The 9,269-nt window shown below is 42.4% G+C and overlaps 1 protein-coding gene across 1 annotated transcript in view; it reads right to left on the reverse strand.

The window, feature by feature from the left end:
• The window catches only part of Nemf (nuclear export mediator factor), an 87,063-nt gene extending 79,089 nt beyond the window's left edge, over nt 1-7,974 (reverse strand). The window contains exons 1-4 of the mRNA XM_045155065.1: nt 7,661-7,974; nt 7,001-7,069; nt 6,759-6,861; nt 2,640-2,765 (exon numbers count right to left, since the gene is read on the reverse strand). Coding sequence (XP_045011000.1) covers nt 2,640-2,765; nt 6,759-6,861; nt 7,001-7,069; nt 7,661-7,719 — 357 coding nt within the window. The 5' untranslated portion in view covers nt 7,720-7,974. The remainder of the gene's footprint in view (nt 1-2,639; nt 2,766-6,758; nt 6,862-7,000; nt 7,070-7,660) is intronic.
• Between the last annotated feature and the right edge of the window lie 1,295 nt (nt 7,975-9,269).

Raw genomic sequence — 9,269 nt, forward strand, 5'->3', positions numbered from 1 at the left:
TAATATTTTCCTTTTTTACTGCCAGGCATGGTGGTGCACACCTTTAACCCCAGCACTCGGGAGGCAGAGGTAGAAGGATTGCTATGAGTTTGAGGCCAGCCTGAGACTACATAGTGAATTCTAGGTCAGCCTGGGCTAGAGTGAGACCTCAAAAAAACCAAAGTGCCAGTCAAAACTAGATAGTGAGCTGGATAGATGGCTTAACAATTAAGGCGTTTGCCTGCAAAGCCAAAGGACCTCAGTTCGATTCTCAAGGACCCACGTAAGCCAGACGCACAAGGTGGTGAATGTGTCTGAAGTTCTTTTGCAATGGCTGGAGGCCCTGGTGAGCCCGTATTCATTCTTTCTTTCTTTCTTTTTCTTTCTTTCTTTCTTTCTGTCTGTCTGTCTGTCTGTCTGTCTGTCTGTCTGTCTCTCTCTCTCTCTCTCTGTCTGTCTGTCTGTCTGTCTGTCTGTCTGCCTTTCTCTTGCTCTCTCAAATAAATAAATTTTTAAAAATCTTCAATAACTACAGTTCTTTACCTCAAATTATATTAAAAAAAAAAAAAAAGTGGTTTGGTGCCCCGTGGTGCATGACTTTAATCCCAGCACTCAGGAGGCTGAATTAGGAGATAACTGTGAGTTTGATGCTAGCCTGAGACTACATAGTGAATTCCAGGTCAGCCTGCGCTAGAACAAGACCCTAACTTGAAAAACAAAAATAAATACATAAATAAATAATAAATAAAAGGGCTGTAGAGATGGTTACATGGTTAAGATGATGGCCTGAAAAGCCTAATGACCAGAATGTGATTCCATGTACCCACATATAGCCAGATGCACAAAGTGGTACATGTGTCTGTAGTTCATTTGCAGCAGCTAGGGGCCCTGGAATGCTCATATTCATTCATATTCTCTCTCTCTCTCTCTCTTTCTGTGTTTGAAAATAAATAAATACAAATATTTTTAAATTTAGTTTATTTGTTTGAGAGAGAGAGAGAGAAAAAATGGTACACCAAGGCCTTCAGCTGCTGTAAATGAACTAAAGACACATTCTCCACTTGGTACATATGGCTTACCTGGGTCCTCAGAGATCGAACTTGGTTTGCCTACAAACCCAGCAGGCCAGGGTTCAATGACCTTGTTTTGATTCCCTAGTATCTACATATAGCTGGAGATACTGAGTGATGCAAACATCTGGAATTCATTTGCAGTGGTTAGAGACCCTTGCATGACCATTCTCTCTATCTCTATTATCTTATGGAAAATAATGTCCAATGAGCACATTTTGGGAAACACTGCACTGTACTCAAGTGAACCACTTTCTGATCTTACAATACCTTTCATTTTTTGGTTTTTCAAAGCTGGGTCTCTCTCTAGTCCCAGCTGACCTAGAACTCACTCTGTAGTCCCAAACTGGCCTCAAATTCATAACAGTCCTCCTACCTTGCCTCCTGGGTGCTGAGATTAAAGGCATGTGACACCATGCCCAGCCAAATCTTAACATTATTTTTATCAGAGGCTTTTGTATTGGGAACTTATTAAACCCACATTCTTAAAATGATTTCAAGTTGCAATAAGCCCCTTTCTACAATGTCTAATCCATTCTAGATATACCATCCCTCAAAATTCCAGATATGAAAACTGGAAAAAGTAATCTTCAGACCTATTTTTAAACAACCAACTACCTCTCACAGACACAAGAATGACTAAAGAAATCCCAAGCATACTCTCACATATAAATCCTTAGCATTCAAATTCATCACTAATAGATTTCTAAAACCGAGATAGAATGCATATCTACTACTCAGATCCTTCCATTGGAAAGTCAGTGGGATTTACTAGAACAGAAAAGGTGTGAATGGAAACACTGGTGAAATCAGAACAATCTACAATTCAGTTAACAGTTAATTCATTTTGACAAATGTTTACCTTAACAGAAATTAGTTCGTTTACAGTGGCTAGAGGCCTTGATACACCCATTCTCTCTCTCTCTCAAATAAATAAATAAATATAAGGTATGGTGGCCCATGCCTTTAATCTCAATATTCAGGAGGCAGAGGTAAAAGGATTACCATGAGTTTGAGCCACGCTGAGACTACATAGTAAATTCGGTCAGCCTGGGCTAGAGCAAGACCCTAACTTGAAAATCCCCCCAAAATAATAATAAAGAAATTTACACTATGAAAAGAATTTTTGCATATCATATGATCATATTTTATGAGGTTACATGATGGATATACATATGGTATGCATTTATTTTTTTATTTATATTTATAAATTTCTTTTTTCAAGGTAGGGTCTCACTATAGCCTAGGCTAACCTGTAATTCACTATGTAGTCTCATGGTGGCCTCCAACTCAAAGCAATCCTCCTACCTCTGCCTCCCAAGTGCCAGGATTAAAGGCATGCTCCACCACACCTGGCTGATATATATTCTTAATAACCATCATAAAATGCCCAGACAAAGGATTCTGGGTGAATTAAGAGACAGATATGTATTGCAAGAAATGTGAAATGAAGAAAACTTTCTACAACATCAATGAAAATAATACTCTGTCAAATATGAAGAACATCTCAAACATAACACTAGATAACAGGAAGAATAAAAACCAGACTATGACTCTATTCCTTTATCCCATCTTTCAAATTTAACTTACCCTATCATAAAGCTCAATGATTAAGTGATAAGCAGCTTCATCACTTCCAAATTGGAAATCTACAATTCTATCCATACCAAGCTGTTTTGCGCTGACTAATCTTCGACTCTTCAAATGCTTTCGGCACTAGCAAGAAACAGAAGAAAAAGGCATTTATGTAGTAAAAGAAAATTCCCTAAATCAACTGGTACTGGTTTATGAAAATCTTCATTGTATTATCATCAAGAATAATATTTAAGCGCTAGTAAATGAAACAATATATACATAACACAAGAGTTTGCAAATGGTAATCAGAGGAAAAATCATTTATTCTAGAAACTGCTAACAGAAACAATATTTTATAGTCAACCATATAAAATAACAGCCCTGGGGCTGGAGAGACGGCTCAGCAGTGAAGGCACCTGCCTGCAAAGCCGAACGACCCATGTTTGATTCCCAGTGCCCACGTAAAGCCAGATGCGCTGAGTGGTGCATGTGTCTAGAGTTGGTTTGCAATGGCTAGAGGCCCTGGTACACCCATTCTCTCTAATTGCCTCTCCCTCAAATAAATAAATAAAAATATATTTTTTATTTACAAAAAAAGAAGATAAAAGGCATCCCTGAAAGGAGAAGTGCATGCCACAGTCAGATTCTTTACCATGATGAGTACTGATACATCATTCATACTTAAGTGACACAAAAATGTACTTGAAATTCCAAAATATAAGCATGCCAGGAATAATCAAAGTGATTTCAGTCAAGCCAGCTCACACCTTGAATCCTAGTATTCAAGAGGATGAAAACTGCTGAGTATGAAGTCAGCCTAAGTTAGAGGGAGCTTCTGCCTTGAAAAAATAAAAAGGACTGGAGAGGGCTGGAGAGAGATGGCTTAGCGGTTAAGTGCTTGCCTGTGAAGCCTACGGACCCTGGTTCGAGGCTCGGTTCCCCAGGTCCCACGTTAGCCAGATGCACAAGGGGGCGCACGCGTCTGGAGTTCATTTGCAGAGGCTGGAAGCCCTGGCGCGCCCATTCTCTCTCTCTCCCTCTACCTGTCTTTCTCTCTGTGTCTGTCGCTCTCAAATAAATAAATAAATAAATAATTTAAAAAAAAAAAAGGACTGGAGAGATGGCTTAGTGGTTAAGGCACTTGCCTGAAAAGCCAAAGGACCCAGGTTCAATTCCCCAGGACCCACATAAGCCAGATGCACATGGCAGTGCATGTGTCTCAAGTTTGTCTGCAGTGGCTAGAGGCCCTGGCGTACCCATTGTCTCTCTCAAATAAGTAAATATATATTTTTTAAATTAGTAAAAGCAAAGAGAGGTGAAATATTAAAAATAAAACTTAGAAGGCAGGCATGGTGACACACACCTTTAATCCCAACATTCGGGAGGCAGAAGTAAGAGGATCACTGCAAGTTCAAAGCCACCCTGAGACTACATAGTGAATTCTAGGCCATCCTGGGCTACAGTGAGACCCTACCTCAAAACAACAAGACAAAAAATATGACTTAGTAACATATTAAGGTCATTGGGAATGCTAACAAAGTACAGATATGGTAGAGTGATATGGTTTATGAAAATCAGTTTGGGGAGGGCTGCTTAGTGGTTAAGGAGTTTTGCCTGCAAAGCCAAAGGTCCCAGGTTCGATTCTCCAGAACCTACGTTAGCCAGATGCACAAGGGGGCGCATGCATCTGAAGTTTGTTTGCAGTGGCTGGAGGCCCTGACATGCCCATTCTCTCTCAAATAAATTTTTTAAAAAATGCCAGGCATGGTGGCGCATACCTTTAATCCCAGAACTCAGGGAGGCAGAGGTAGGAGGATCGTTGAGAGTTCAAGGCCACCCTGAGACTACCCAGTGAATTCCAGGTCAGCCTGGGCTAGAGTGAGACCTAACCTGGGGGGGGGGAGGGAATTAGTTTGGGGGCTGGTGATTTAGCTCAGAAAGTAGAGTGCTTGGGCAGCAATGCAAAAAACCCTGGGCTCAATCCCCAACACTGTACACACCAGGTATGATAGTACATAGGGCTTTAATCCCAGTACTCAGAGGAAGAAGAAAGATCAAGAGCTATGGTTATTCTCCATCATACAGTGAATTCAGGGCCAGCCTAGGATACTTAAGAACTGTCTCAAAAAAAAAAAAAAAAAAAAAGGAAGTTTTAGAAGACTAGATTAAAAAGGTTAAGATGATGTCAACAACACTAAGATATAGAATATGGGTTTAGGAGGTCCTACCTCTGAGGATCTATGGCAGTTAGTGGTTGCGGGAAGAGGGAGAGACATTTTCTTCAGAGGTATAGCCATTGTTAAATTACCTGTGCTCCTGTAAGAAACCCCTCACCAACAGTCTATAAGCAGCCCTAACTGCATTAGGTACTAAAACCAAAAAATAGACATGAAAGTAGAAGGTTACTAGTTGGGAAGAAGGATACTGGGGGAGGGGGCACAAGAGTGGGTAATGAAAGGTGAATACGATCCAAATTATGTATATTTGCCAATAAGATAAAAAAAGAAATTAAGGAACCATATAAAATAACTAATGAAAATGATTCATTTAAATAATTAATAGTTAGGCATGGTGGTACACACCTTTAAAACCAGTTCTTGGAAAGCAGGGTAGGAGGATCAGTGTAAGTTCAAGGCCAGCCTGGTACTACAGAATGAGTGCCAGTTCAGCCTGGACTAGAGTGAGACCCTGTCTCGAAAAACTAAACACCAAAATTAATACTAACAATAAAGCTAGGTATTATGGTGCATGCTTTTAATCCCAGCACCCAGGAGGCAGAGGTAGGAGGACTGCGTGAGTTCAAGACCATCCTGACAGTACATAGTGAATTCCAAGTCAGCCTGGGCTAGAGCAAGACCCTACCTCCAAAAAAAAAAAAAAAAAAAAAAACTTACTAAAGGTTTTTGTTTTTTTTTTTCTGGCATGTGTAGATACCATGTGCATTTGTGTGTTTGCATAAATGTGATGCATGTGTGTGCTAATGCATACTAATGCTGCTGTCAAGTGTCTTCCTGTATCCTTTTCCACCTTCTTTAAGACAGGGCCTCTGGCTGAACCTTGAGTTCATCTAATTTCAGTTAGACTAGCTAGCAAGCGAGTCCCAGGCATTAAATCTCCATCTCCGCAACACCAGAATTATAGGTGCATACCACCACTCCTGTCATTTTACTTGGGTTCTGGGGAATCCAAACTCAGGCCCTCATGTTTGTGTGTTAAGCACTAAGCCACCTCCAAAATTGTTTTGATGGGAACAAGTGGAGTATAGTTAATGGGCTGCATGGCTGAATGTGATAAAAGCTTGAAGTAAAATGCTAACTGTAAGCTGGGCAGGGTGGCACACACTTTTATTCCCAGCACTTGGGAGGCAGAGGTAGGAGGATCACCACAAGTTCGAGGCCACCCTAAGACTACATAGTGAATTCCTGGTCAGCCTGGGTTAGAGCAAGAACCTACCTCAAAAAAAAAAAAAGTAAAAATAAAGATAAAATCTAACTGTAGGTAGCCAGGAGTGGTAGTGCACACCTTTAGCACTTAGAGGGTAGAGGTAGGAGGACTGCCCTGAATTCAAGGCCATCCTAAGACTATATAGTCCAGGTCAGCCTGGGCTAAAGTGAGACCCTACCTTGAAAACCAAACAACAACAACAAAAAAGCTAGCTAACTATAGGTTAAAAGGAAAACCAGAGCAGAATAGGGTTACAATAAGAGAAAGTCAACAAGTACCTAATTTGTTTATCTCATTAACTACCTACCAACTTACTACCTCTATCTTTATGTTCTTTATTAGTAACAGTGAAATAAAATAAAATCAGCTTAAAACCTCCATTGTTACTGATCTATCACAAGGGCCTTAAAATTTTGCTGCAAGAGCTGGAGAGATGGCTCAGTGCTTCAAGGTGCTTGCTTGCAAAGCCTGAAGGCCCGGGTTTGATTCCCTAGCATCCATGTAAAGCCAGCACAAAGTGGTGCATGTTTCTGGAATTCATTTGCCATAGCAGGAGGCCCATACTGGTGTGCCCATACTCACTCTTTCTGTCTGCCTCTTTCTCTCTTGTCTCTCTCTCTCTCTCTCTCTCAAGTAAATAAAAATATATATATTTTTAAATTTTGGCTTTGAATACAACTTAATATTTACCTTCATGGCAAAACTAGATGGCATCATGTTCTTGGGCCACTCAAATTCTGTTGTGTGAATTCGTATACCAGATTCAAGTAAAAGTGTAGCTTTAAAATCTGGCCTGTAGAGGAAGGAAGTCAAATTATTCTTTAGGAAATTTGTCAAAGTTTATTCAGTGAAACAACTTTAAGTGTAGCTTCAAAAAGTCAATAATCTCAAGTTAAATTATCAACAATAAAAAGCTTATAAAATGTTCTTACTTTTGAAGTCGAATAAGATATGTCTTATTATCCACGTCATAAACATTGTTAACTCTCATTCCCAGCAAGCTGCAAAGATAAAAGAAACGTAACCAATCACACTACTGTATGAAACAAATCGACTTGCAATTTATTAAGGCTGAGGAAGGAAACCTTCAACTCTAAGGTTATGGGAGCAGAGTGTTACGGTTATTGGAAATATCACCCAAAACTGAAATCATTTAGGCACAGAATTAGTCCACCAGTCTCTTAAGAAACACCGTAATACCTTGCATGTGAAATGACTAATGCTTTTTTGAGGACTGTAGTAAAATCTGATATAGTATAAGGGGCAGGGTGGGCCGAGGCCCCAGGAATACGACACAGCTCAATGAAACAGAAACAAGAATAGCTCACAAGTCTCGAGCCCGCCCCGCTACCTTCAGCTAAAAGGTCAACGCTCCTCCACAGGATATGCCGAGGACACCAGGCCTCCAGTCCTGAAAGCCGCCCGAGCCGATGGCACTCTTGGCATCTCCCTTTCTCCCCCACGCCAGCCGCGGGACAGGCCGGACCGAGCCCTGGACCGACCCGGGGCCGCTGCCGCGCGACCGGTCGTCCGTCCTCCCAGGCCCGGCCCCGGTTTTTCCCGACGCAGGAGCCCGGGCGCCTGGCACGTACCTGGCGTTCAGCTCAGCAAGTACGGCGCGCAGGTCAACCGTGCTGAAGCGGGTCTTCATGGCGAGGCCGAGCGTCACCACCACGGTTCTCCCTGCTCCAGCCTGACTGCAAGCCGCTGCTCTTTCGCGCAGGCGCCCTCGTCCGACGTCTACGGCCGCCCGGAAGACCCAATATTCCTTGAAACGAAAGTGCGCGCGCGTGTTGTGTGTGTTTTGAAAAGTTTGGGGGAGCTGTTAAATCACGGTTGGATCACTTATCATTGCACCCGAGAAATCGAGCCAAAGTATTCTCTGGGAACCGCGTCTCTTCCTTGAACACTGATGAGTGAGTCGGTCACCTGGTCCTCCTGGTGTCGTGGATCCCAGCCGGCCTCCACAGTGACCCCTGCTGGCCAGAACAATTATTAAAGGAGTGTGGGCAGCTTTGCCCAGGTGGGCGGAAGGGACTGGAGTTAGCTGGGTCAAGAAGAGCCTTCAAAGAGCAGTCCTCCTGTCTTGACCGGCACTGCTCTCGGGCTGGAGAGATGGCTCAGCGGTTCTAGGCACTGGCTCGTCGGGAACTGTCCATTACTTTCCCGCGTATTGTAAAGGATTCTTCAACCTCCATCTTGGTATCCCCAAGAGGACTCAGTGTATCTAGCATACAGCTGGGGCTTCATAAGTGCTTGGTTATAATCCCCATAAGCCTACCCAACAATACACTGCCTCCAGAAGGCATTAATTCCCAAATCTCCATCAACTGGGAACCTAGCGTTCAGAACACCTAAGTTTATGGGGGACACCTGATCAAACCATCACAAGTACTTTACCGAGTGAGCCATTTACCCAGCTCCCCAACCTCTCTCTATATATTGTTTTTGTGTGGGGGAGGGTTTCAAGATAGGGTCTTGCTGTAGCCCAGGCTGTCCTGAAATTCACTATGTAGTCTGAGAGTGGCCTTGAATTCATGATGAACCTCCAATCCTCTGCCTCCTCAGTGCTGGGATTAAAGGTGTGTGTCACCATGCCCAGCCTTATTTTTTTTTTAATTTTTTATTTTTATTTATTTATTTGAGAGCGACAGACAGAGAGAGAGAGACAGAGAGAGAGAATGGGCGCACCAGGGCCTCCAGCCACTGCAAACGAACTCCAGACGCATGCACCCCCTTGTGCATTTGGCTAACGTGGGTCCTGGGGAATCAAGCCTCGAACCGGGGTCCTTAGGCTTCACAGGCAAGCGTTTAACTGCTAAGCCATCTCTCCAGCCCTTATTTATTTTTTTAAGTTATTTTGGTGCAGTGTTTCATTATGTAGTGAAGGTTGACCTTGAACTTCATTATGTAACCAAGTCTGGCTTCAAACTCATGGCAATCCTCCTGTCTCTGCTTTAATTCTCAAGGAAAATATAAAAGTCAATTAGACCCAACCAAAAATTTAGAGGAAATTATTAATGGATAAATTATGTGCATTTAGGGCTAGAGAGAGGTGTCAGCACTCAAGTTGCTTGCCTGCAAAACCTAGGGATCCGGGTTTGATTCCTCAGTACCCATGTAAAGCCAGATGCACAAAGTATCTTTCCAATGTATCTGGAGTTCATTTGCAGTGCCCAGAAAATCTGGTGTGCCCATTTT

Source organism: Jaculus jaculus, chromosome 7, assembly GCF_020740685.1.
Source record: "Jaculus jaculus isolate mJacJac1 chromosome 7, mJacJac1.mat.Y.cur, whole genome shotgun sequence".
NCBI lineage: Eukaryota > Metazoa > Chordata > Mammalia > Rodentia > Dipodidae > Jaculus > Jaculus jaculus.